Source organism: Macadamia integrifolia, chromosome 5 (assembly GCF_013358625.1).
Source record: "Macadamia integrifolia cultivar HAES 741 chromosome 5, SCU_Mint_v3, whole genome shotgun sequence".
In the NCBI taxonomy this organism is placed as follows: domain Eukaryota; kingdom Viridiplantae; phylum Streptophyta; class Magnoliopsida; order Proteales; family Proteaceae; genus Macadamia; species Macadamia integrifolia.
The window spans coordinates 8,033,424-8,060,822 of NC_056561.1; the positions used below are offsets into that span (position 1 = coordinate 8,033,424).

General features: G+C 34.8%; 1 protein-coding gene across 6 annotated transcripts; it reads left to right on the forward strand.

The window, feature by feature from the left end:
• The first annotated feature begins 8,173 nt into the window (after positions 1-8,173).
• LOC122079412 (zinc finger protein 4-like) lies at positions 8,174-13,436 on the forward strand. Of its 6 annotated transcripts, none has more exons than XM_042645854.1 (2): positions 8,174-8,314; positions 12,370-13,436. In XM_042645854.1, the coding sequence occupies exon 2, from the start codon at positions 12,474-12,476 to the stop codon at positions 13,260-13,262; it is 789 nt and encodes a 262-aa protein (XP_042501788.1). In that variant the 5' UTR covers positions 8,174-8,314; positions 12,370-12,473; the 3' UTR covers positions 13,263-13,436. The 6 variants fall into 6 exon arrangements, with proteins under 6 accessions (XP_042501788.1, XP_042501785.1, XP_042501786.1 ...); XM_042645851.1 differs by lacking the exon at positions 8,174-8,314 and adding an exon at positions 8,327-8,668; XM_042645852.1 differs by lacking the exon at positions 8,174-8,314 and adding an exon at positions 8,327-8,664.
• Positions 13,437-27,399: the final 13,963 nt, after the last annotated feature.

Consider the following 27,399-nt stretch of genomic DNA (forward strand, 5'->3'; position numbering starts at 1 on the left):
ATTAATATTTTTTTTCTTTTTTGGGCACAAGAATGTTTCCAATCCTGTATTCCTGCCAAGTGCACGGGCCAATGAGATTATAGGTAGGAGCATCTTTAGCGTACATAGTTAGTGGGCAACGTGGTCATGTCATGTCCTATTGTGTCTAGGCATTTCTTGCTATAGTTTTCCTTCTAACATTCTCCTCTTAGCTAATTGGGCAGGACATTTTTTTTTTTTTTTTTTTTGATAAGGCTTTTGATGACCCCTCGCAATCCCGAAATAAGCCCAAATGAATGCCTGGTAAATCAATCATTGTTATATAAAGCATGTAACCATCTACACAGTATGCATAAGACCTTTTCACCTGGTGGAGGAAAACTTTTTCCAAAGATCATTTATGACTTACCATTTATGCTCCCCTTATTGTACGAATCAACCCTCTGACAGAGGGTAAAACCGTCATAGTCACAAACTTGGGTTAACCAACTGTGGTTATATCAGGCTTTTTTTATTTTATTTTATTTTTAATACAGAGAAAATAATATTTTGAAGCTGAAAACACGTTTCCTTGTAAAGCCAAAACAACACACCCTAGAAATGTAAGCTTGATGCAACTCTTCTCCATTTTCGGCAAAAGCCATGAAAGCTGTTTGTAAGAGGAAGAAATAGGCAAATCAGAAACACAGTAAAGCGGGGTGAGATTGTTTAAGGCAGTGAAGAGGCATCCTAGAGCAATTACATGATATGCATGAAAGGATATTATGGGATATCCCTCCACACATATGGGATATCCCTCCACACATATGGCAATATATGCCTACAAATGCTCAAGTATATCTCAGCAAATTTATGCAGCATATGTTCCATACTCTTCCCACTTGTAGTCATCCTCAATAGTCCCTCCCCTACAACTCTCCCACCATCACAAGTCTCCTTCCATAGCCATTAATCTCCCACCATGCATCATCAAATATAAAGAAACAAAAAAGAAGAGAAACCCACTCACAGCAAGTCTTCTTCAACTCCGATATGCATTCCCTTGGCAACTCTTTCGTCCATTAGTGTAACCCTCTCACCATCACCCAAAGAATGAAAAATAAAAAAGTGAAGAACATCTTTTTAGACTTGCACACACTACCTGGCGACCACATGATTTACTGAACTTAAATAAAAAGTATTGCCATCAGGTAGAGAAAAAGACAGGACAGGATTTGCATGGCTGGCCCCAAGTGGTTTTGTATAACTGCATAATTGAATCTTCAAGTGGGCTCAATGACATCAATGAGTATATATAAAAAAAATCTTCCACTTATGGTTCTCATATGCCTGCAACTAGTCACTTTGTCAAGTTGGGCTAATCAAAGGATTTAAAAACCAGAATTAAGAATTGAATAAGCAGAATTATCCAATTTTGAGTTCTAAATCTATCATGTGCAAACCTGAGTTCTGGCAATTCTCATTTAGAAAACAGAAACAGCCAAAAGTACACATAGGTGCTGCTGTTTGGCCATATCTCCTTATTCATTTGGCCACCAATTACATATAAACTTCATCTGACTTATTCTGGGATGATTCTGGTTCATTTGAACGATTCAGATTGTAATCAATGAAGATTATATTATATATCCCCCAACCAAAACAGGAACAACCGGCATTTATTAATTGAAAAAACCAACCTAACTCACCTGATTTTTGTCACATTATGGGCTCTGTTCTGCACCTTAATTGTTTTCTTATATTTAACTCTTAAATGGGAATGGACCCATTAAGGTTTTTTTTTTTTTTTAGTAAAAGAACCCATTAAGGGTTTATTACAATTTGAAATCTTGAGATGTTTGTCTAGTTCTATCCATTCGTGGGTTGTCCAGATGGTTAGAGCGAATTGGGATTATGTGGATAGGCACATGATCCCAGGTTCGATTCCCCATCTATGCATCTTCGATTTAAGTGAAGACCATAGCGGTGGGTTGTTGCACTAGTCTTCCATAAGCTGACCCGAACACCTTGATTAACAAAAAAAAATGTTCATCTTGTTCTAATTGAGTGCTTGAAAGGAGATTATTAATATAAATTATATTGCAAATGGAAATGTAGGTGAAACTTTCTAGAAGAAAGAATTTGTCAGTTCCCTATGACTCTTAACAGTCAATCTCTGTCTCTCTCATATGGATTCAGTATTAGCTATTGAAACAAGAGGTAACTAATCTGGATTAGGCGTATTATGTATTGAAATTTATGTTAACTATCCATAATTCATTACAAGGTTAATTTTATCAATGTCATCAAAACCCATCTAATGAGTTAACTTAACCAGGAAGACTAGCATTTGGCATCCCTGTGGATAGATAATGCCGGGCGAATTAAAACTTAAAAAGGAAAAGCCAAAAAATGAAAAACTCAAAGGAATGAATTGGCATAATTACTGTCTGGCTCAACAGCTTAGTGCTAATTAATATGATCCAGTAATATCGATGCTTAGTGCGAAAACACCTTTGATGGCTACTTCTTTTAGTGCTTGAACAATCCCAAATGGCATTTAAACTAATAAAGCTTGTGTCACTAACTCACTTCTTTTATGGGGGGACCTTAGACCATTATTAGTCCCTTTTAGTTTTCTTAATAATTAAGTACATTCTACAAAGAATTAATTCACTAGTCTAGTCCATGAATAAGTCACTCAAACAAGTTTTGGGAAATATGAGATGGCTGTGGACTTCTCCTTAGATCATCAATAGGAGTTAGTCTCTCTCTCTCTCTGAATTGCTCTGCAAGCTTGAAAGCAAGAGATGGTCTTTATATATAATATAAATGCATGGACCCTCTTTCTTCAAAATGGGTCAGAAAGACTTTTATGTCTTTGTCAAATTTAAAAGGGAAAAAGTTAAGGAAGAAATAGATTCAACATGGGATTTGCTTCCCATGCGTATCTTGAGTTTGAACCAATCATATATTCTCTTCTATTTTTCTCTACATCTCAAGCTATATATCAAGTATTGTTCTAAAGGGTGTTCATACATACTCCAATGTTAAAGTCAACAACATATATATATGGTCCCCTCATGAGAATGAGAGGCCACCACTGATCATAGTTTCAATGAAAGGTCTTCTTGCTTTCAAAAAGGATTATAAAATGAGTACATTACATGGGTGGCTCATAGCCCATCAGCTTTCAGCTTTAGCTGGAAAGTCTTTTTTCTTCCCTAACACTCCTTGTATTCCCTTCAAAATTTCCATTTCAAAAGGAACACAGTAACTGGTATTTATTTGCTTTTCATTTTCTTATAATGCAGTGGATCCTTAGTTGTTCACACTTGCTTCTCAAAAGAATTTTTTTTAGTTAGGAAAAGTTTATTTGGAAGTTATTATACAATAAAGGTTACAAAATGAATTCCTATTTTTCATTAAAAAATTTACTGTTAAATTGAGGATTTCACACAATTTCAGAATAATTCATGTGAACTTCAATTCTAATAATCAATTTCAATATGGGTTTTCTTTAGTCTTGTTTTGGAGAATCACAAGATTGGTAGTTTAGTCATTCTTCCAATTTAAATTCCACATTTATGTTCTTACCAAAAAAAACAATTCCACCTTGACATGACTGATAAACATGTATTATTGATTGCTTTGTTCTTTGTCTATAAAGTTTGATTACAAAGATTAAGAAAGAAGTTTCCCTCGATGTTAGTGTATTATCGCTCTTTTACAATATATGTTTTTTTTTACTGTTTTCTCTTCTACCTAACCATGTGGATTATACCATTCTTTGCATCATCATTGACGGCGTGAAAAAATCTCTAAAGATGCACCACTGTTATGGCGTGAAAAACTCTTTCTCTAAAGATTATTTATGTTAAATATATTTAATGCAAGTACAAACAAATAAACCAAAATTATCAGATTTTTTTTTTCTGATTTCATGGCAAACAAGCATCTTAGGCTTGTGATACTTCCCTTGTGCTGTTGTAAAGGAGTTGAGCTCCCATAGGAGAGAGTTAATTAATTAATGGTAGGCAATACTTCAATGCATTCTGATTTCCATATACTCAGAAGCATTTAAAACTAGACCAATCAATTGTCAGAACATGAATAATTTCAATCCATTTTCTATACTTGCCTATATTTTTTCTTTCTCATTATTATTCTTTCCTTCCATTAAGTGTGACTTTCCTTAAAAAATCACTCCAATCCATTTAATGATGATACAAAATATTTATCTAAAATCTATAAGTTTTCAACCTTTATTATTCTTTAGTTCACCTCTAAACCAAAAGAATTAAATAACATTAGGGGAGGAATCCAGATTATAATTATAGGTTTCACAGAATGAAATTTTAAACCAAACAATTAACATTGTCATTAATATTTAACTATTTGATTAATAGAGGTCCTCATAGATAGATTATTATATAAAGAGATCTATTGAATCAGAAGGATCTAATTTGTGTATCCAATTTGTAATCGACAAATCAAAAGCTTATCACATAGACAAATTAATTAAATTAGTCAATTAACAATGTCATATTCAACCAAAAAATGTATGGTTAATTTCAGCACACTGGTTGTTCCCCTATTAATTAAGTACAATTATTATAGAAATAATCCAATAGAAAAAACAAAAAGTAGCTTAGTGAGTTAAGTCTATCCACTTGAAATGCGAGAAAACAACAGGTCTACATGCATGGAAACACACAAGGTGGGGAAGTCACTTTTTTTTTTTCTTCTAAGAAAATGATATATTAATAGACCAATAGTATAAGACCAACCAATATATAATTGACTAATAATAAAAAACCATAAATTTTCATATAATATAATTTTTTTTTTTTGTGTGTGCTATTAAAGTAATAAAAAGGTTAGAACCTCAAAGCAATTAAACATTCCTTCCCTCAATAATATACAATAAAAAAAAGTTAAAAAATCAGGATTGAATTTCTATGTGACGTAATAGGGCATCTGACGTCTATTCAACGATCAAAAACACTTGAATACAAATTCTAAGATATTTCTAGATGTTAGATATACGCGAGATGTCTTGTTACACCACAGAGGATTCAAGTCTTGAAAACCATTATTAACTTCACTATGACTGATACTCTCCATCTAAGGGAGGTGTGGTGTGTTGCAATTAGTTACCGGGGGGGGGGACCAATTGATAGGTCCCTAACACTCCACGTTTGCGCATGTAAGTGGATCCGAGATTGCCTCGGGTACTGTTTGGGCGGCGAAAACCTGAAAGTGTCGGTTACAACTTACAACCGTGACGGACAGAAATGGATACGGACTATCCATATGTCACGTGCATCTGATCATAAACCTTAGCCCTATGAGGAAAAAACAGGAGAACAAGAAAAAGAAAAGCAAAAGTAAGACAAGGGAAGAATGGCTTTTGTTTCTTGGTACAGGAATAAAAGCGTGGGTCTTTTGTATCTGTCAACTTTTGTTTTCGTAATCATTTTCGGCTGTTTCCCACGGACCGGGTCGGGTCAGCCATATAGATGACGACCCTTTTTTTTTCCTAAGGGTATTTCTGCCGGGTCAGCCATTAAGGTGATAATTTTTTTAATCTGTGTTTAATTTAAGAGCAGAAGAATACTCCCTGGATGTGCAGCTCTTATGCGATTGTGTAAATATGGAGGCTAATAACGGGATGCACACATTGTTGGAAAATCATGTTTTTCGATTCGACTTATCCCCTTTAAATCCTAGTGAGTTGGAGCGAGTCACAAAAAACTAGGCAAGTCATGCTAAATTTCCCTCTCTTATTTCCATATTAGTCTTTCTCAAGTAATCCAAATAAATAATTAATAAATTAATTAAATGCGACAAGATAAAATAAAAGTGTTGGCTTTTCAAAATTTTTTATGAAGGTCATCATTGGCGAGTCATGCTAAATTTCCCTCTCTTATTTGCATATTAGTCTTTCTCAAGTAATCCAAATAAATAATTAATAAATAAATTAAATGAGACAAGATAAAATAAAAGTGTTGGCTTTTCAAAAGTTTTTATGAAGGTCATCATTCATTGTTTTTTGGATGAAAGTGATAAGATCCGACTTGGAGATGTCATGATCATAAATCATGTTTTTTAAATTAAAATTAGATGTATACACTCAATAATCACTAGATTCTTCTTTTTTTTTTTGGTAAAATAATCACTAGATTTAATACATAAAACTTCGGTCATTGAACATTTAACCTCATTAGAATATATTTTAGTTCAAAACTATTAAAAAAAGCTGACTTATATTATTAACAAGAATTGGCCGTTTTATTGACTTGGCAAAACAAACTAGTCTTGAATCACTCAGTATGATTTGGTCCCTATCTTATTATTTTTTACTACAAGACGAGTCTCCATGATTCTTGAGCAAGTTTCTACTCTTTCGACCAAATTTGACCTAATTTTCCTAGTCAAATCCTATTAAGGACGTCACTTTGCCCCTGTTATGTCTTAGAGCAATAATAGTTGCGAGTCTTGGGACCAAAAGTGTTCTTTTACCGTTAATTTAATAGGTTTCGTTTATTACTTACAAGGATATTTTGATCAATGCATGAGATCATTATATTACAAATTTATTCTCCATTTTTATTATATTTACAATAATACCATTATTATAATACCATCATAGGGAAAAAAAAAATCCCTTTTCTGGCTGAATGGGTAATGAGAGCCCTGACCCAACAACGGCCAACATAAGTTTTGGAAACTGAACCGAACAGTCAAACCAAGTTACAGAACACTTCTTGGTTTTCCATTGGTCAGCCTCCAGCTTTAGCAAAAGTTGAGTACATTTTAGCTAGAAAATAAGGATACTACCAGATCAATTAGTTTGAAACTATGGTTAAAAATTGGGACTTGAGTTTTTGACTTGACCTGCAGGTTGCTTACCCGGCCTTCAATTGATTCCACCCCTCTTGTTATACCTCTACTGCTACACCTTGACTAGTCCAGACACCAGAATCTCAAGTTTCAAAGTTAAAACTGCTGAAGAATGAGTGCCAAACCATGGGTCCAACCAATTTAATCTGCTGATTAAACTCTTTCAGATAATTCAACCCCTGGTCAGCCGGTTTATCCAAAATGGTTTGACCGGATTTGATCAGTCTTACTGTTACACTTGTTTTTAGGGTTGGTAGGGGTAGTTAAGTATGTGAGTACCAGGAAAATATAAAAAGACATAAGATGACATGAACAGTATGGGTGGGCACGTGAAGTAGCAGTTATTTATGAATCTGAGCATCTTACCACTTGAAAAAAAAGAAAAAAAAGGCCAAAGTGCAGACAAGAAAAGCCACCGTGGAGTGTAGACTAGAAGGTTTCTTGGGAGTGGGAGTGGGAGTGGGGAGTGGGGGGGGGGGGGGGGGGGGTGGGGCAAGAGGTGAAAGAGGAGGAGGAAAGGGTGTGTACTCTGTTCAATGTGAATGCAGTAGCCTCTACTTGTTTTATTCCCCAGGATCCAAGAAAACTAGAACACTCTCTCTCTCTAAACTATTCATTGGATCTTATATCAATTTTTTTTTTCTTTTAAGTTAGACAGTGGGCTGGGTGGGGGTTTTTGGGTTATCTGTGGTGTCAAAGAAGCACAAATCACTCTTTCCCAGGGGCCAATAGAATATTATTTTATTGAAAAGAGGCCTATCGATGAGATATACATGAATAAATGTGTTTTCTCATTGAAGCAATTCTCTTATTCCTCTCTGTTTTTATTACTTTTACTTCTTTTGGGGAAGCAACAACACCATCAGAGCATAGGAATTTGGAACCCAACAACCATGTTCCCATTTAGGCTTCAACAGACTCAATGTCTATAGCCTTATAGGCCATGTACTGTAGAACTATACTGCAATAAATTAAAATTTAATACTTTTGTACCTTCTCAGGACCAAAATACATATTGGTCCCCCCAGTTTGGCAGATGCACAGAGAATTTGAATTTTGGTATCAAACATACATTCTTAAATGAAAAATAAATGATTATTAGAAAAATGGAATTATGGGAAGAGATGAGATGCCATGGTATCATGGGCAATCAGGCATACCATGCATGAAAGTAAGAGAGAGGTGTTATGGGGAACATGAAGGAAGGTGATGGGTGTTTCTGAAAGAGAAACTAACCCATGCATTATGGAGTTATCTCAAAACACTTTTGAAGTGGAGAGAGAGAGAGAGAGAGAGGAGTATCTTTGGTGGGTCAAGTATTGTTTACATGTTCTCCCTCTCTCTCTCTCTCTCTGGTATTGATGACTCAGATGTCTATCCCATTTGTAGGAGTAAAAGTGTTTGTTCCTTCTTGTGGTTGAAGAGGCCAAATTCAGAGAACAGTGGTGTGGTGAGTGTTTTTTCTCCTTCTCTTTCTTAATTTATCCAACTACACCTTCCTTTCTGACTTCTCTGACGCCCCACCGTCGTCCTCTCTTCTATCCTTTTGCTTTCCCATAATTAAACATCACTACCCAGTACCCACCTTCACTATCTTTCTCTCTCCCCATGATTTAATCTTCCTTCTCTCCTTTTTTATCTCTTCCACTCTTTCTCTGAGTAGCAAAAGCCGAGAAACCCAGAAGCCTCTTTTGTCTCCTGATGATCAACAACCAAACCCAGATAGCTGTAGCTCCATTGAAGATGTCTACGGTTTTGAAATAGTATGTATGAAGTAGCTCCAGTTCTAGACTCTATTGAGTAGGTTGTTTCGGATTAACTTTTCTTTCATTTTCACTTTCCCTTGGTATGCCCTTTTGGATGTAGAAGCTAGATGGGTTTTTGTTGAGTTCTATTGCTTTGATTCTTTGTTTGTGTTGGCTTTGTGTGCTATTGTAGCCTCTCTCAATTAGGTTTTGTTATGGAGATTTAGTCTGTTGTTAATGATTTGTGGCTCTCTTCTATAACAGGCTCTTGTTTTATGCTTTAACGATTTGAGTCGCTTTTTTTCCATTTCTTATTCTTCTTTGAACTTCTGTGGTTCTTTTTGTTTCTGTGCCTACGAGGGTTTGGCTTTGAGTGTATAATCTGCTTTTTGGTGCATCTTTACTCCTCTGAAATTTTTGAGTCTGCTCCTGGTAATGACGAGAGTGATGACTGAATTATTCAAAGAAACATGCGAAAAGATACTGGGGAAGGAGGATGCATGGCTAGTTGAAACTTCCAGTGATACTGTGAAGAAATCGGATTTTGAATTCTTTCTGGATCTGTGTTTTATTCAATTGTGTCACCCTTTTCCCCCTGTTATGTATCAAGCTCCCTGGGATATTTTTGAGGATTTTGCAGTAGCTGGAGATCAGGAGAGCTAATCTGGATGTTCAGTATTTGTCTTTGCTTGCACTTTCTCTTAATTGAATATCTCAGTCAGGTGTACTTTTATACTATAATCTAGTTTGATCAGTGTTAGGTATAATATTATCCTTAGAATATTGTTCAGTATTTGTCTTTGCTTGCTACTGGTTGATTTCTGATTACAAAAAAGGAAGAATAATGAGAAAACCAATTTAATTGAAAGTAATTTTTGAACTGAAAATTCTTTCTTCTATGACATATGTCTTCCAATCTTAAGAGAACCTTCGAGTCTGTGTCTAATGTATATAAGTGAGATTAAAAGGCATTTGGCCAGACCCAGATTGTAAGGATGGACATTAATGGAACCTTTCTTGATGTCGTTCCTGATTTTGATGGAGTGAGGATGAGTAGAACACTTTACATGCTAAGTGTGTGGATGCCGTCTTTAGTTTCTTTGAAGAGGCCCTTTGGTGCAAGATTTCCAAAGATATGTTATGATTCAGGCAAAGCTTTATTGATAAATATGGAGGAGAGAGGATTCCTTGCCAACTAAATATCTTTGACTTGTTTGATTGAATGTTTCATTTACATAAGGTCCTGGGGCTCTTTGATACTCCCTTTCTTCCACGGCCCTGTGTCCAACACAGTTATTTTCTCCTTTTTTGTTGAGTTTTTCTGTGGTTAAGATTCTTGTGGATTGATCTTTATGGCTGCCTGTGATCTTTGGTACACTTTCTGAAAAACTTGAGCCTCAGACTTATACTTCCAGCATTAGGAGATCCTGGGCTTGAAGCTTTCAATCTTTAGCCGAGGTCAGGGGCCCCAGATCCACCGACTCAGGTTGATTTTAGAGACTTCATCATATGGATATGGAAATATTTATTAATCTTTTGCATTTTGTCTTAATATAGATCTGAGACACAATTGTCTTAGATTTTTTGGATCCTTGGATACTTTTTCTTCTCGCCTCTTCTTTATCTTGTTTTGTCAATGTGTGTTTCTCCTGATAAATGGATTTCCTTAGCCCTCCAATGATTCTTTTGGGCTAAATGGTGTTCTTGTCTCTGCTTCTTTTAGTTCTGCTGTAATTTCATTGCCTTCTATGGTCGCGGTTATGCATTTTATTTATTATGCCTGTGCTTCTAATGCAATCATGATGCAGACATAGCAGAATTTCTGAGAGACGAGAAATCAATTCACAAAATAATACTAGCCTTCTAAGTTAATACTTGGAATACTTCTATTGATATTTAGACAGACATTTTTGTCTTTTGGTTTAGTTTGGACTACATCTATTGGGCTGACTGATGATAAAAATTTAAATTGTACAAAATAACTAAATGTTTGTTCACATATGTCCTTCTGAATAGAAGTGTGCAGGTGACCTCATTTTATTTTGTGTCCCATCATTATGAAGTTATATATATTTTCTCATAGCTAGCTTTCTGACATCAACAACCATTGTAGGGCTGTATGACACAAAAGGGATTAGGAAAGGGGTAGGATTTCATGTGCTGAAAAATTGGACATTGCTAAAAAAAAAAAAAAAAAAAGGTGAATTCGGGGTGGATGGGCCTTGTGGTTATGCCCATTGGTGCCTGATTCTCTTGGTTCGATAGTTTTCAGTTAATCAAATGATTAAAGGAAAGCCTCCTCGATCTGCCGCTATAGATAGTGTGCACTGCAGTTGAAGGGTTATATGTCTAGAGGTCATGTGCTGCTTACGGAATTGCTATCCTTTTTTTTTTCTGTTCCTTCAAACAGGCCAGCAATTGTCATGATGTAAATAACACCCTTATGTTAAGGAATCGGGAAATGATCTCTGGTCTGTTAATAAATATGATATCCATTTAAACGTGAATCACAGAATTTCAGTTTTAGAGATTACAAAATGGAATGGTGGAACAGGATTCATGCAGCCAACCACAGTAGTTAGATTATGGATTTGATAATCATAGAATTATCACTGTTCACTGACCCAGTTTTTGCTCCTTTTCTTGTTATTTTTAACCAAAATCTGAATTGCTTACTCGCTTGACATGGTCTTTCTCGTTCATACGAATAAAATTAGTATGAAGTACATAGCATTACCTCAACTTGGCTGAAGTGAAAACCAAAAATGACCAATTGTGCATCACTGCGCCTCCCCAGTGGAAAAGGGATGAGACGGAAAGGATGATTTTTATCTAATTTAGCTGCCTGTATTGATTTTTCATGCTTGAACTCTTCCCCAAACTTTTGTATTCCTATTCAATCTGTGAGCAAAATTATAAATGATGTACAGTACCTTTCTGCTGGACATTAGGGAGTTGGAAAATTAGGAAGGTTTTGCTACTGTTGTTGAACAAAGGGCCTCTGGAAGGTCTATAAAAGGCTCAGTAGAACTAAGTTCTGAAAGAAACCTAGGCATCAGTAATTTCATGGTCAGGATCTCCTCAAGACTTCAACTTACTGTTAGTTGTAACTAATAACTAGTGAAGATGTATTCTTAATTTAACTAGTTACTAGTTATGGAGCAATGAAAGACGGTGAAGTTTACACTACTGCTTGTTGACCTTCCTCATGGTAGGGTTTTACTAGATAATCTAATTTTGGTGCTGTATTTTGGTAAACAGTACTGTCGTAGGATTTTCTCAAACTCAGAGAATGTGATAGTGCATATAATGTTGATACTTCATTTTTGATGATTTGTCAATAACTTTTTTCTATAGAATAGTTTGTGATAACTTTTGATGGATCATCTGATTGAAACAATTGCTATGAGATTTCAAAGATGGGACCTTGAAGATGGCATATCCTATAAAACTCCTCTCCCACCCCAGGTTAAATTCCTTTTTTTTAATTACAAACTTTTGTGTTAATGAGTACCTCAAATTTCTCATATTCTAAGTTCACTAACTTGGAATGCCAGGGGATTTGCCTGACACTACTACACCGAATTCAAAATACAATTTTAGATTCTTATCGGTGTGACTTCTTGCTTGTGTCTCGTATTTGTGCGCCCAGTTAAATTGTTTGACCTGGACTTCTTAGATATGGAATTTCCATTTTTTTTTTATAGAACACAATACCTGACCCAGCAGAACTGAATCATTCATAAAATGATAAATGCAGATGAAGAGCTAGCAACAACTACCTGTCAGTTGGTTTGATCCTATCCACAGCCAAAGCCCATCCTGATCGGAAACAAGCTCTCTCAGATCTTGTTGGAGGCAACCATGAAGACACCCAAGTCTGATTTCGAAGCAGGAGGCTCCTCAGAAGAAGAATCAGAAATCAGTAGTCAAGTTGCTTCCAACGTATCAAACCTGGAAAACTCCCCAGATCCCTCCAAGGATATCACCAAAAACTCTTCCTGCCTAACAAATATCACAAAGATTCAACCAAGTCCTAGGCCTGTCTCGCTTGATTTAACTCTTAGCTTCAATATCAGTGACGATGATTTGGGAGGCATGAAGGAGTCAGTAGGGATTTCAATATCAAGCACAAGTGATAGTAGTAGTGAAGCTGGTGCACATCCTCCGGCAGTTGCTGTAGCAAGAGTTTTCTCTTGCAATTATTGTCAGCGCAAGTTCTTCAGCTCACAGGCTCTAGGTGGCCACCAGAATGCACATAAAAGGGAGAGGACACTTGCAAAGAGAGCCATGCGGATGGGAATCTTCTCTGAGAAGTATGCCAGCCTGGCTGCTTTGCCCCTACATGGGTCAACATGCCGGTCCCTCGGGATCAAAGCTCACTCTTCAGTGCACAACAACATTGCACCCCCAGAGAGACCCCCTGAGATGAGAGGTGGTGCAAGGTTTGAGCAAGGATACCTTGGCCTGCCAATGTTTGTGGAGGACGATGATGCCGAGTTGTTTTGGCCTGGAAGTTTTCGACAGGTGTCTGAGGTAGCTGCTGTTCATCCCGGTTTTGAAATGGGGGGAAATTCTACTTTAAATTTTGGAGCAATGGCTCCAGCACCAGAAACGGATTCATCAAAACCAGATCTTACACTGAGACTTTGAGAGCTTCCTCCATTTCTTTACTTTAGTCTTGCTTCCTTCTTTTTGCAGTGATACTCTTTGTACAGTGGGATATACATGACCCATGGCTGAGAGCTTTTGTTCCCTCTGGTTAGCAATGTTGTAGTATGGATATATTATTGCTGCATGACAGCTTGAAAAGGATTTTCATTCCCAGAGCTTGTCATGTTATTGATCATATTTTTGTTGAAGGCGATATAAAATGATTCTGGATGCCCATTATGTGTTTTGGAAAACATGACTTTGCAGTGTACCTCATAGCTGATGCAGTGAAGCATATTATGCGAAGGACAGAAAGAACAGTAGTAAAAAGCCATACTTGAATGTATGTTTATTCACCAGTAGGAGGGCATGTCACTGAGAAAATTTTTTTTTGTTAATGTTTCATTTAGATATCCTTGCAATTTATACCTTGCCATGGTTCATGGGCATGCCAAAGTGCAAGGCAGAGCTCAGGTCTGGAAATGTGTGTACTGAGTCTTCAGACTCAATAGTATTTTTTCCTGAAAGAATTCTGCAAAATGTGTCTTTCAGTCTTGCCACACCTGTAGACATTGGCCAACACAGATTAAGACCAGGAGCAAGAACTGTGCTTTGCCTGGTTACTGGTTTTAGATCATCACTTGTTCTTAATTTAGGGGTTAGGAGATAAGCCAAGTGGTGGTCCAATTGATTAGTGAAAAGGTTCAATACAAAAAATGGTACATGGCATGAGGCAGACAATGAACCAGCCATCTATATATATGTAGCTGAAGTACAATGAGGTTTCCACTAGGACAGACATTTACTGCAATTAATACCTCATCTTCGTAACACCTCTCCTTGTTTGACCAATCACTGTGACACTGTGTGTTGTCCCTTTCCTTTCTTTGAGGTTGGTTTGATCAATCAATTGGTCATGTAGACCACTTACGTTGATTGCAGGGTTTTTGTGTTTCGTTGTCCTCACAATTTAGTTCACAGTATTGGATCGGTATCAGTCGCAGGTGAAACTGATATTGTTACTGATATGGATCCATTGTATCAGTCCAATACTGAATCAAAACGTCGTTTCTTATTAAGAAACCCGCATCTGTATCGTATTGACAAGGTATCGGTATCAGTATCGGTCATTCCTAAAACCTTGATTGTCCTTCAAACTGGAAAGATTCCTAAAACCTTGGATTGTCCTTCAAACTGGAAAGTTGATACTTCTAGGACTGTTTGAAAGGGCCATCCTGCATGGGTTTTTGCTAAATTTGGTTCCATGTGAGACCCGGATGGGATGGAGATCGTCTATAGCGTTATACTTCTTGTAGCGTACATCTAACGACAAGAATGCCTTGAGGCTGTGCTTAAGCATCTTAGGTTGCATGTTTGAACATTCTTGATCGTTAGATGCACGTTACACACTCTATCACTACGGAAGAGCCCGAGCCACGTGAGACCCAATGTGTACTCAATGTATTATTCACATATATTACATGAATTTACCATTATAGAACCACTGCCACGACCCATGATTCATTAATGCGTTTCTTGCAAAAAGAGAATCCATATATTTATGGAGAGAGAGAGCGAGCACTGACGGCAGTACGTACGTCCTTTTCCCTTCAAATGTTAATCAAAATTTCTTATAAGACTAAAAAATCGTGACTGGGCTTAGGGGTGCAAGTTTGGTTCAATGAGCCCAACCCATCTCAGAGCCCAACATGCCTCTAGGGTTACGAGTTTCAGCCCGCATTTAGATCTAAGATAACAGAACTGCTGGTGAAAGAATTCATATATGAACAAAGTCAATATTTTTTTCCATTAGATAGAATTACTTGATTCTCGTTCGTCTATCCGACAACTGAAGTATTGATCCTAGGGCCTGTTTGATAATGTTTCTGCCGTTTCTGTTTTAAGAAACAGCAGAAACATAAATTTCCATTTCTAGAAACAGAAACGGAATTGAAAGTGTTTGATAAGTCATGTTTTTAGAAGTCGATAGTAACAAATGAAAAAATGGCCAGAAGTCGTTTCTAGAAACGGGAAACAAGTTGAACTTGTTTCGCCTAGGTCGTTTCTTGAACCATAAATAAGTTAAAATTTCTATTTCTATTTCTGAAAATAAGTGAAACGAAACAATTTTATTAAATGCTTTTTACTCCGTTTCTGTTGTTTCTGGAAACAGAAACGGCAGAAACACGTTTCTTGAAACGTTTTCAAATGGGCTCTTAGTGTTTTATACACTACGGTGTAAGAAAACCAGTCTTTTATACTTTTTCAAAATGGAAGGAAGTTTTCATCCACCATCGGTAAAAGAAAATTACACTCAACTAGTTAATGTCATAATTACTCAGCCCCTATTGTACAAAGTTAGTAACGATTTTCCCATAGTTTTCAATGCGCATCTCAAGACACCCAAACACATTAATGAAGGATTTCTTTTTTCACCATGGGTGAAAGGAAACTAAGGGAAACTGCCTCCTTAAAATTGCTTATTGGAGATGAGAAAAGATAGAGGGATGACTTTTTGATGGCTGACTGACTGATTGATAAGAGAGAAACATTAACACCTGGATTAGGGATTCAAAACACGATATCAGAATCCAAATCAGACTTGAAATCGATATATTCTTGGCAACTTGGATTTACCCTATTAGCATGCAACTACCAACACAGCTCAATTTTTTGTCTGAGTCTTTATTTGTTTCGTTTCGTTGTAAAAATTTGCATGCAAATGACATTTTACATAGAAAATTTTCCATTATATATGTAATTTTTTGTTTTTTTTTGGACATCTTATGTTAAAACAAAATTGTGAGTATTCCTATTTTACAATTAAATTTTCCTTTTTCTGTCCTTTTACATGGAAACAAAAGGAGCTTATTCTATAATGGGTTTGTTAATTCTAACCTGATTTTGATTTTGGGATTACCAAGATATACTGCCCAAAAATTTCTCCCATTATAATTTATAGCACATTTATGTGTGTATTGAATTTCCACTTTTAACGGTATACAAATTTGCAAGAGAGAGAGAGAGAGAGAGAGAGAGAGAGAGAGAGAGAAATGTGAAGCTTATGTCCATTTTACAAAAAGCGTGGAGGGAGTTTGAAGTGTGAAGCTTATCATGTTTGTGCAAAAGGTTGGATTAGGTTGGATAAAGATGGTTGAAAAAAAAAAAGCAGTTTGAAGCCCAAAGCCGAATAGAATTTATTGACTCCACAAGCTTGGTGTCTTGGGCGTTCAAACTTCAAACATCACCTAAAAAGAAAAGAAAAAAGAGATCAAATAGAAAGAAAAAAAAAAAAATTTGTTTAGGAAAGGAAACAGCCTTGTCTGTTAAAGTCATAGCATGGTCGAGGTATAAAGGTCTTCATTTGTTAGGTGAATTAGATAAGACTGGCCTCTGATCCCCCTATTATGTTTCCTTGAAAAGAGTATAAATGCGATATTGTATACTACTTAGTTCTAATAATTTTCAGGAAGAAAGTTTTAGGAGTGTAGATTTTTCAATATTAAAATAAAGGGTGGAGATCACATGACATAAACAAGGGTGGGTTTTTTGGGTTTCATAGGGGTGGGATGTCATGGCACAGTCATTATGTTTAGGCGTAGGACCATGCATCTAGGGAGCATTCTTTTCCCATTTATGGGACAGGGATCGTTACCCAGTTGTGTGGCTACTATGCTAACACTCGGACCAATAAGAGAGCCCTTGGAGACATCGACTATGGGGTTTGTTTGGGCAATCTTTTCACACGACTGTATGTCTAAACATAGGGGCATATGACTAAATAACATTCTTTTTCCCTTTATTAACTTATTTATATACTTAATTACAACTACTAAAAATAAAGATATAAGATGTAGGACTGAGTTTCCTAAGATGTGTATAAACTTATAAGAGCTAAATTTCTACTAATTGAAGTATATATTATTAAAGGAAGAAAGAACTACGCTATCCGTGTTCTCACGCCTAGACATGTAGAAGTGGAAAAATCATATTCGGGAACCTCACGTTTCAAAAACTATGTTTAGGGTATCTTTTTCCCATATTTCAAATTTACCAATGACACCAACTTTTAGAAAAACGTTGTTTGTTCACACTTCTTGTCACTTCTACACTCCACCGTTGAGTAGAGTCCGATCAAGTACTGTATTTTAATATGATGCTTGATTTACATTGAATGAATTCCATATATAAATTAAATACAGTATAAAAATGATTCTCATGTAAAGGCCTGATCCAAACTCCATTAAATGTTGCACCTTTGCAACTTGTGCCCAGATAAAAGGAATCTTGCCCCAATGTTGTCATACGTGGTGGAGGCTAAGCTTTGGAAGTATTTGGAGACGGACCTGTCTTCTAGAAGATTCATCCACCCAATCCCTTCCACGGGAGCTGAATCACCATAATGTCCACTTTGACATACTTGATCCTTACCAACTCTCCTCCTGGAAAAAACTCCACAGCTGTCGTCAATAATATTCCACACCTCTGCAAGACCCATTTAGGATCGATAAGACCATGTTTTGATGGCTTAAGTGCTTGGTACGTAGTCCGTGTTACCATTCCATGCTTCGCGAAGGTCAACGCGAGTGGGGCTATGATGTTTCCGGAATTCTGCATATTGCAGATTCCTTACTAAACAATCTCTCTCTCTCTCTCTCTCTCGTGGAGGGTGTTGTGTGGTAAATGATGTTTATGTAGATCAGAGGAAAAGAAAATGAAGTGGAAAAAAACAGTGTCAAACAGATATAGAAAAAAAAGAAAAGGGTTTTTGTGTGGAAGTGTAGGTTTGGGATTTGGGAATTTGGATCAAGTTCTATTATAAAAATCATTCTCATACGATTTGATCTACATAAATAAAATCCATCACAGAGTTGATTGTTGAATGAATTCCATTTGTACGAATTAACCTATATAAGAACTAGAGAATACTTGTACGAAGACTTGATCTGCCCTCATATAAAAGTTGTGCCCAAACAGATAGGGGCTCACACTTCCACAAATTGAACAAAAAAAATCCCATATTAATGATAGATATTTCCTATGCCTCATGTTCCATGAATCCTTACCCTTTTCTCAAATTATACATATCGCGATTCTTAAGACAAATAGGAACTCAAATGCATGCATTAGAGATTTTGATTAAAGAAAAAAGGTCAAAGATTTGTTTGGTTGTTTGGTGCCAAGAACGTTAACGAATGGATAAATGAATTAAAGACTCATCTATGCTCCTCCTTTTCCTTTAATTTGTTATCCCCCGTCAAAGGGTGATGTGACTTGTGAGTGGGCAAATGATCCTTGCTTTGTGGGATCCCACATAAATTTATTATCATAAAATATAAAAAGTAGGAAGAATGAGGCAGCCAAGCTGCAAGGCGTCTGCAACCGAGCACAAAAAGGGTGAGAAATCACCGTCCCACGTCACCCCAAGAAATGAAAAATCTAACCCATTCGAGATGTTATCAAGTAATTTCAGTGGTCCCACAGTGATGTAAGAGTTACATAGTCTGGCAATGATCCCTCTAATAAGAACTTACCTAATATAGGATACTTTATAATACTGAAATCTCAACTCTCTCAAATCTCAATGGTCCTAGGCTGTTTTCATAATTTACTTTCCATTTTTAATGCTATAATTCAATTTTCCCCAGTCACGCAATTGTTGTGAGTCTTGTGACTTGCGAATTGTGATTAAGAGATTATGCTTTTAAGTTTAAGTATTAACGCGGCTGCAAAAAGCAAAAGCAGCGAACTTAACAGTTAAGCATGCTTATGTCATCCACTTGACTTGGGAAAAAAATCATCTGTAATTTCGATCTTGTACAATTTCGTGAAATACCATCTTCAGGGGGTGACACGTGTATTGATACCAATGCAATGGTCTAGATTTGATTTAAATGACTCTTTACTGATTTAAGGTTTTATTAGTTGTATCATATCTGGACCATTGCATTGGTATCAATACACGTGTCACCCCCTAAAGATGGTATTTCACGGAATTGTACGAGATCAGAATTGCAGACAATTTCAACCCCTTGACTTGGGTTCTGTAGTCGTGGATTCCCAATCCAAAATTTCATGACTTTAAGTACTCTTTGCTTCCTAATAAAAATATCCTAATGACGAAAATGCCATCACATTCCAACTTTCCAAATACAAATGTCTAGAGTCAAGAGTCAAGACTTCTCTACCATATGGGTGTCAATTGAGATGGTTCCTAGCAATCGAGACGGGTCTGTAGACTCTGTACACTATAGATAGTGAGAAAAATTTGAATGATTCTTAACGAGATGATTCTATTATCAGTGAGTGTTGTGAAATTTTTCATTTTTATGAGATCTAAGGTCACATTTGAGACCTGTTTGGATAAATGAAGACTTTTGTTGTATCTTTTATTATTTTAACTTCCCCCTCTTCTTGCAAATTTCTCTAATGACTCCATCAACAAAAGTATATTATTTTGCTAATCTCTGATTCTCTTTTTCCCATTTTAGTAGCGGGCTGCCATCCTAGAATTAGCGGTAATATATGATTATATATTCATCTCACATCGAAAGAATATCAAATTAAGGAGTTGAATTACAGCGTGTGCCACTCTAAGAATCCATTGCATCTAGGTTTAAATAATTACAATCATGTGGTAGTCCACTTTGGGGGTTCGAATTTGTTAAACATGTTGTCTACATCATAATCTATTTCATAGTCAAAACTTTATATCCTTATAGAGGCGTAAGAGAAATTTTGAATCATCAAGAATGAATGATCATATATATGGTGGGATCCAGCTCCTCTACTGAGCGGTGATTGTAGTGCCGAGAGTGATTGGATCGCCATTTAGGCACGTATCGATCGCCCAAGTAATTATGAGAAAGACCTGAGCGATCACCGCTCAGGAGAGAATCCCGATCCTATATGGTAAATGTATGATTGAGATTGATCATCGATTTTGATAGATGAGACTTATTAAAAGAATCCCAAATCTATCAAATAGTTGACTTACCAAATCACTAATCCAAGTGGCAAGTGTAATGGAAATCTTCCTAGTCTCTTAAGAACCTCTTAATTTCAATTGTGCTAAAAAAAGTAAACAATTATGCTAAAATTGTGGAGTTAGATTATGACATTCATGACTAGGTTCTAATAGATGATGATGATGATGATGATGATGATGATCTCTGTTTCAAATTTTCTCTTATTTTTCAATTATAATCTTTGGATGTATGACATGCGGCATGCGACATGCTTGAGAAATCATGAGGAAGACATGTGGTGGCGTGGAGCTTGAACATGGCAAAGGTATTTATACATATATATTGGTCATATTGAACTTTCTCTCTTACATTTTGAGATTTTTTCATACTAATAGTTAGATTACATCTATAACTAATAAGACATCTTTTAAATACCATTATTAACATTAATGTGTGCATCATACATCTCCTATTAGCGTGTTTAACATGAAACATGAAAATTTATTAATCAGCATATTAAATTAGTTATCATTTCGGTACCCAAAAAAAAAAGTTATTATTTGACTGATTGGATCCAACATATCCCTTAATTGCATGTGGGTCCATTTTTTAAGCTTAACCTAATATGTCTCCCCCTTTTTACTAAAATTAAGCTAACTCTAGTTGGTGATATTTACGAATGGAAGGTGTTGGTTGTCAAAAGCTCAAAGGAATGACAATCTACTCCTTGTACTAATTTAAGAGCAATTTTTAAATTTTGATCCAGCTTTTCTTAAGCCATGGTGAAGGAGGATATTTTCACCGATGTCCTTCAATGTGCTTGGATAGGGTATCAGGAACAATGAAGGGAATTTTGGACATTTAACGTAGAAAGAGAGTTATGATGGCCTTAGATTCATGGGTAGAAAAAAATAATTTCCTTTATAATTCTATTTTCAAATATATTCTTATGCAACAAATACTCCTCCCACAAAGCCTCTCCTTTATAGAGTTTTTCTATTCTCAAATTGTGTCATGACCTAGTAGTAGTGGATTGCTGTACTAGTCTCCCTAAGGATTAGTCAAGGTGCGCGTAAGTTGACTTGGACACCTTGGTTAAAAAAAAAAAAATTTGTGTCGTGAACATCTGTTATAAAATTGTGTAATCGCAAAATATTTTTCACTTTTATGATAAAAAAAGACTAATTACAAAGAACTGCGGCATTAGCTTTTATAATTAATTGTGTGAGAAAATGCCTATATTTACATAGAATTCATTAGTAGTGTTTTTCTTTTTTTTTGGGGGGGGGGGCAAAACATTAGTAATGTTCTAGTTGCAAGGGAAAGAAAACATTGAAGAGTAAGCAAACAAGAAGTTGTCAAATTAAGTAAACGGTATTTAACTCCAATACAAACAGTTTCATTTTTATGATTATCTAAAATATAACAATATTAAATCGTAATAATTTTACTTTCTTGTCCTTTTAGTATTACACATTTCTTTTTTGAATGTAAGTAATAAATTCCTATTATTAACTTTATGTACTTGAAAAATGTGCAAACGTACCATGGCAGTTCTTGGGAATGAGATAATAATAAAGTACTTTTAAATTATTGTGAAAAAAACCCTTTTAGATTTTTGACTTAAAAACTTTTGGATAAGACAAAGGCATTCAAAAGAAGATTAAAATTTATTAATTCACCACTTTAGTTACAAGAAAATGCACCCCAAAACAAAATGGGTCATTATAGATTTTAAGTCTCAATTTGAACATAACAAATCATTCTATGAGTTTATAATCCATCATTCCTATGTCCAAAAGCTATACAAATTGAGTAGAATCTGTTTAGACCAAGGTTCTAAATAGTGTAATCGGGGACGTAATCAGTCAGAATCCGTCTAAAAAAGCCCTAGAATCAGCCAATATAAAGAATATTCCAATAATTTCTGTATTTTTCTTTCTAGGAATCGACCGTGTCGAATAATTAGGAATCTAGGTCAATGACCGTTAATTCCAATACGAATTGGATGATTCACTCACTTGATTCCAAACTCTTGAAACCAAAGTCTAGATTTTGATTTTGACAACTTCAACATGAAACCCAAAACAAGGGATATTTCAACCCTTACCCTTTAACCTGAGCAACCTTTTGGGGGTTTTTTTGTCCTAAAAAATTTGTATGGAGAGAAGTCTCTTGAGGGCACATCTTACTTGTGCTATATACCATTTGACATTTATGAAATGATATTGATCACATTTTCATCAAGGCCAATTAATAACCAATACAATACGCAAAGAGGCCTCAAGACTTACGATTATTAGAATCAATTTACCAATCCATGTGATAGAATACAAAGCATTACCTCAGTCAAATAGAGAGAAAATCTTCATTAAAAATGATTTGACACTGTAAGAGACTTGATCGTACTAGATCACTGTGAGAAATCGATTACCCACCCAAGTCCCAACAGGGAGAATCTCTTTGTCCAAAATGATTTGACACTATAGAAAACTTGATGGTAGAAGATCATTCTGGGAAATAGATTAGCCGATCGGGTAGAAATAGGGCACGTAGCCAATTATAAGGTTGATACTACAGATTTGAAAATAAGAAACAAGAATACGTGGCTGGCCATTGATCATAAACTATACATAAAAAATTTTCACGTGACAGAAAAAAATAAAGCATACGTTACGTGGAAGTTGATAATAAGCCAAACATAAAATTTATCACGTGAAGAAAAAGAAAAGAAAATATCTCCGAACTTGTGATCCTCAATTAAATAGTGTTTATATTAGAAGGGTAAAATAGTAAAATTATAAAAGAAAAATAATTTCATAAGTTTTTGTTACAATACAATTTCTTTATTATCCATGTAATCGATCTTATTGAATTGGAATAAGGCTTTGTCGTCGTAATACAACAACCTTTGTCCTCTCTCCTTTTCATTGTGAACTGACTTATTTAGGTAGAGGAGAGAGATAGACTCTGTGAAACGAGCTGGTGAAGCTTGTGCTTCTCACAAATTTTCTCTTATATTTTTTCTTTTAGTATTATTGTCGTGTGAATTTAAAAATATTTATTTATTTATTTATTGAAAAGACAAAATCAATATCCATGTAAATCTATTGTATGCCTAATAAAACAAATGTTAAAAATGTTGAGATATTCAAGAACACAGTTTTTGACTTGAAAGATCTGAACTGAGTAGATGATTGATTTTCTAACAAAAATCAAAATAAGTTTAGAAGAAAGAGGTCTTCACACCGCTCATATGTATTGGAATCTACCATGTCAACTTAATGGTTGGATGTGAGAGTGTCTCATGGTTCAATACAGCAAGATTCACATGCATAGACAGGGAAGAAGGAGAGTGTTAGGAGGTGAAAGAGAGTGAGAGCAATGAAAATCCGTTGATTTGGAACAAAATCAGAATATAATTTATTTATACATTCAATATAGAAATAAAAGGTTCATGCTAAATGTAACTATGTATGGGTTACATATAGTCTAGCACCATCTTAGGAACTCCGTTTATTAGAGGGCATTTTAGGTAATTAAAATATCAACCTTATTATAGTATTTTGTCTTATATTTTACTAGGTCACATAATAAGATGGTAATAATTCATTGTCATATCATAAACGGTGATATGGAAATTGGCCCAAAATAACAAAGTAACAAAACTTAAAATTCAATGATTTTAATATATATAATATAGAAATTAAACATGTGTATAAACGTGAAATTAGACAAATTTTTTAAAAAGAAAATACATGAAATTAACATTTTTTTTTTAAAGGGAGAAAGTCATTTAAACAATCTGGCCTAGATGAGGCTCTCTTTGATATGATTTCTGTTTGTATTTATTAACTATTATTTAGAAATTATTTGTGACAATAAATTATGGACCACAAATAGTATTCATTTGGTTACTATATATAAAATAGATTATATAATGAGAAAATAGATTTCAGTTTTCACCTTCAACTTTGAGTTTCGAGCGAAAGAGATAATGGGATTTGAGGTTTTTTATTGAAAAAATATAAAACATATTGAAGTTAGTTATTACCATTGATTTTGAGTAGTTTAGCACACGCGTTCATTTAAGATAGCAAAAATCAACATAAATGATTTGTTGCCATAAATCACAAATAGCTTGAGAGTAATTTGTGAATTGTGATTTATTCTAATTTATTATAAAAAGAAAGAAGTGTTATAAATTATACCAAACACTTATAAATATAGAAATAAGTCAAATAAATACAAATAGAAGTCAAACCAAAGAGAGCTTAAGCTTATTAAGTATGCCCATCATTGAATGATGATATGACAATTATGACTGCTAAATAGCTATTATGTGCCATAAATTAATCGTATATTCAATTTCAAAGTATCATTCAATCAAATACCCTCCTAATTAGTATTCCCATTCATCCCCATCTATCCAACAATTAGATTGACCTAATCATCAGTCCATGTGACAAAAATAGACGACAGACTAAGGATCCTCTTCTAAAGAGTCAATCTAGGTTTTTCTTTTTTCTTAATAATGTTATCCTTCTAAGAAGTACCAACATATGAAGACCCTATTAAGATATGGAATTAATGGATCACTTACCTTCCAATCTTGGAAACCTTATTCTACCATATATCACTCAATTTAAGATCATATCTCTTAATTAATTTTAGAGGTATAAGCTTTCATATCTATATATTGTTATTTTCCTGCCAAATTTAACATTTCCTTTACCTAGATAAAGCCATGTCAGTTTTTAATATCTAATTTTCCATTGCAGGTATAAGTATTGATATTTGTTGCATATTGTCCTAACCATAGTTGACTCAACTTCAATGTTGATTTTATAATAAATCAATCTTTTCATTTAACATCCTCATCTATCATCCATATCCATTCTACAATGAATTGCCTCTATTTAAATAAAATTTTTATCTCATATTTAGTTTTTTTTTTTTTTTTTTTTTTGAAATTTATATATGCAACGACTTTGATGGTACCATTGATTATTCAATTCTCCAAAATAATCCATACGTCTGAACTTGATCTACCAGCTCTTGGTGAGATGTTAAGGCGTCAAATTTATTATATGAAAAATTGATAACTGATATATATAATTCGCTAACAAAGGTTGTCAACATTTCAACGTGTGACCATGGCTTAATTAATAAGTAGGGATAAAGCATTCGACTTTTTAACAATTATACGGTGTTCTTGTGAGTATCTTAAAAAACACAAAAAGGAAAGAAAAGAAAGAATATTTCTTGTACTTTTATATCCTTAGTCTTTGGTATTGAAAAAAGTTACTCATTATGGATTATAATTCCATCAAATATTCTTTTGTACATCCTAATGTAAATCCATGCATGTTTTTATTTGTTTTGGTGTATTCCATGCATGTTTACAGTACTAGTACCCTTACTTTCCAGTTTGTAATATACTTTAGTCCTCATTTTCAAGCATTTTTTGTTTTACTAAATAGCAAACTCTTTTTCTTTTTTATTTTTCATCAGACCCACCTCAAAGTCCACATCCTCTGTAGCGAGCGATGAGATATGGTGAACATTAGACAATTGAGAGCATCTGGGCGTGTATCACAAAGGTTTTCCAACCACCTGATGTTTATTGCACCAATGTGACGGCTGTAGACGATTTTCACACCCTATCTGATGATAAATATTTGACTTGCCTTGATAAGCTCATTTCAATGTGGGCTTAATTTGGCTCTTTCATTTCAGCTTTAAAAACATGAAATGCATTCAAATCCTTTGTCTTACCATAACCCTGCATTATCTTGTATCAGGCCTTTGTAATTGGCATCTAGCAAGTTAGAAGGGCTAAACATTTTTCCACAGCTGGGTCCCAATCTCCTCAACTCAAGTGTCAAATTCAAGTTCAAATGGAGTTCTATGTGCTTTACCAAAGGTTAGAAAGTTTATTTAAAACATGACTAATTTTATAAGGAAATACAAAAAAAAAAAAAAAAAAAAAAAATCTAAAAAGAAAAAATAAAAAGAATACAAAGAAAATAATACAGTCAAAAGTGAAATTAAAATATGATAGATTAGTGTTCTAAAATTTAAAATGTGGCCAATTAAGAGACTCCTTCATGCATTCAATGGTTTCGATTGACCAAATTAATCCTCCTTATCATCAAAATGAAACCTAATATATGTAGGGTGATACAAAGTTTGAGCAATAGTGCATGAAAACATGCCAATTTTAGTTATTTCTACTCATGTATTATGGTTTTAGAAAAATCAAAATATCTCCATACTAAGTGAAGTAATATAAAAAGTATAATGATATTATCAAAATCATCTAGATAAAGATAATATCACTAAAATATTAAATTATGAGTCAATCAAAAAATAGATTTCCATTTTTATAAATTTCGTCGGAGGTCTTCAGCATGGACCTCTCTCTATCTACAATTCTTCATAGAATAATAACCACCCTCCCCAATTAAAAAACTATCTTCATTCTATGTATTTTTTTTTTAATTATAATGTAATCGTATATTAGGTTTCACCACTCTTCTGATACCCCGCTTGTACCATAGAATACTTTCTCTCAATTAACCTTAAAAATATATAAATTCATTAAAATAGTTATAATAAGGGCGAAGAAATGCTATCCACATGTGTTCCCCATGCCTAAGCATAATCCTTGTACAACCATGGCTTTTTAGAGGTTTTGAAAGGAAGATGTTGTATGATTGCTATAAATGCTAGACGCGTAGTGTACTCTCCCTCTATAATTATTGGGAAAAGATTACTGTGTAATAATATCTACTACGTCAAACACATTGGTGATGGAAAGATCACCCAACTACATTAACACAATGGCCACACCACCAGACAGTGATCTCCAACCCACAAGTGGTTTCTTACCGAGGACCGGTAGAGAATTACAATTTCTCTGTCCTACGCTGGCGTAGACCACGATTCCAAATATATATATATATATATATATATATTTTTTCTTATTATAGTGTCCAATCTGGTTCTGGATTGGGATCGGTGATGACTCGTCAGTGCCTTTGACCCATGTCCTCCACCTCGTTACCCTTTTCAATAATTCAGTAATTAGATAAACTGCAAAGGGCATTATTGGTATAGGGCAAGAATCACAGGTTTTTGGGTGTAAATGCCAGGAAAAAGAAATA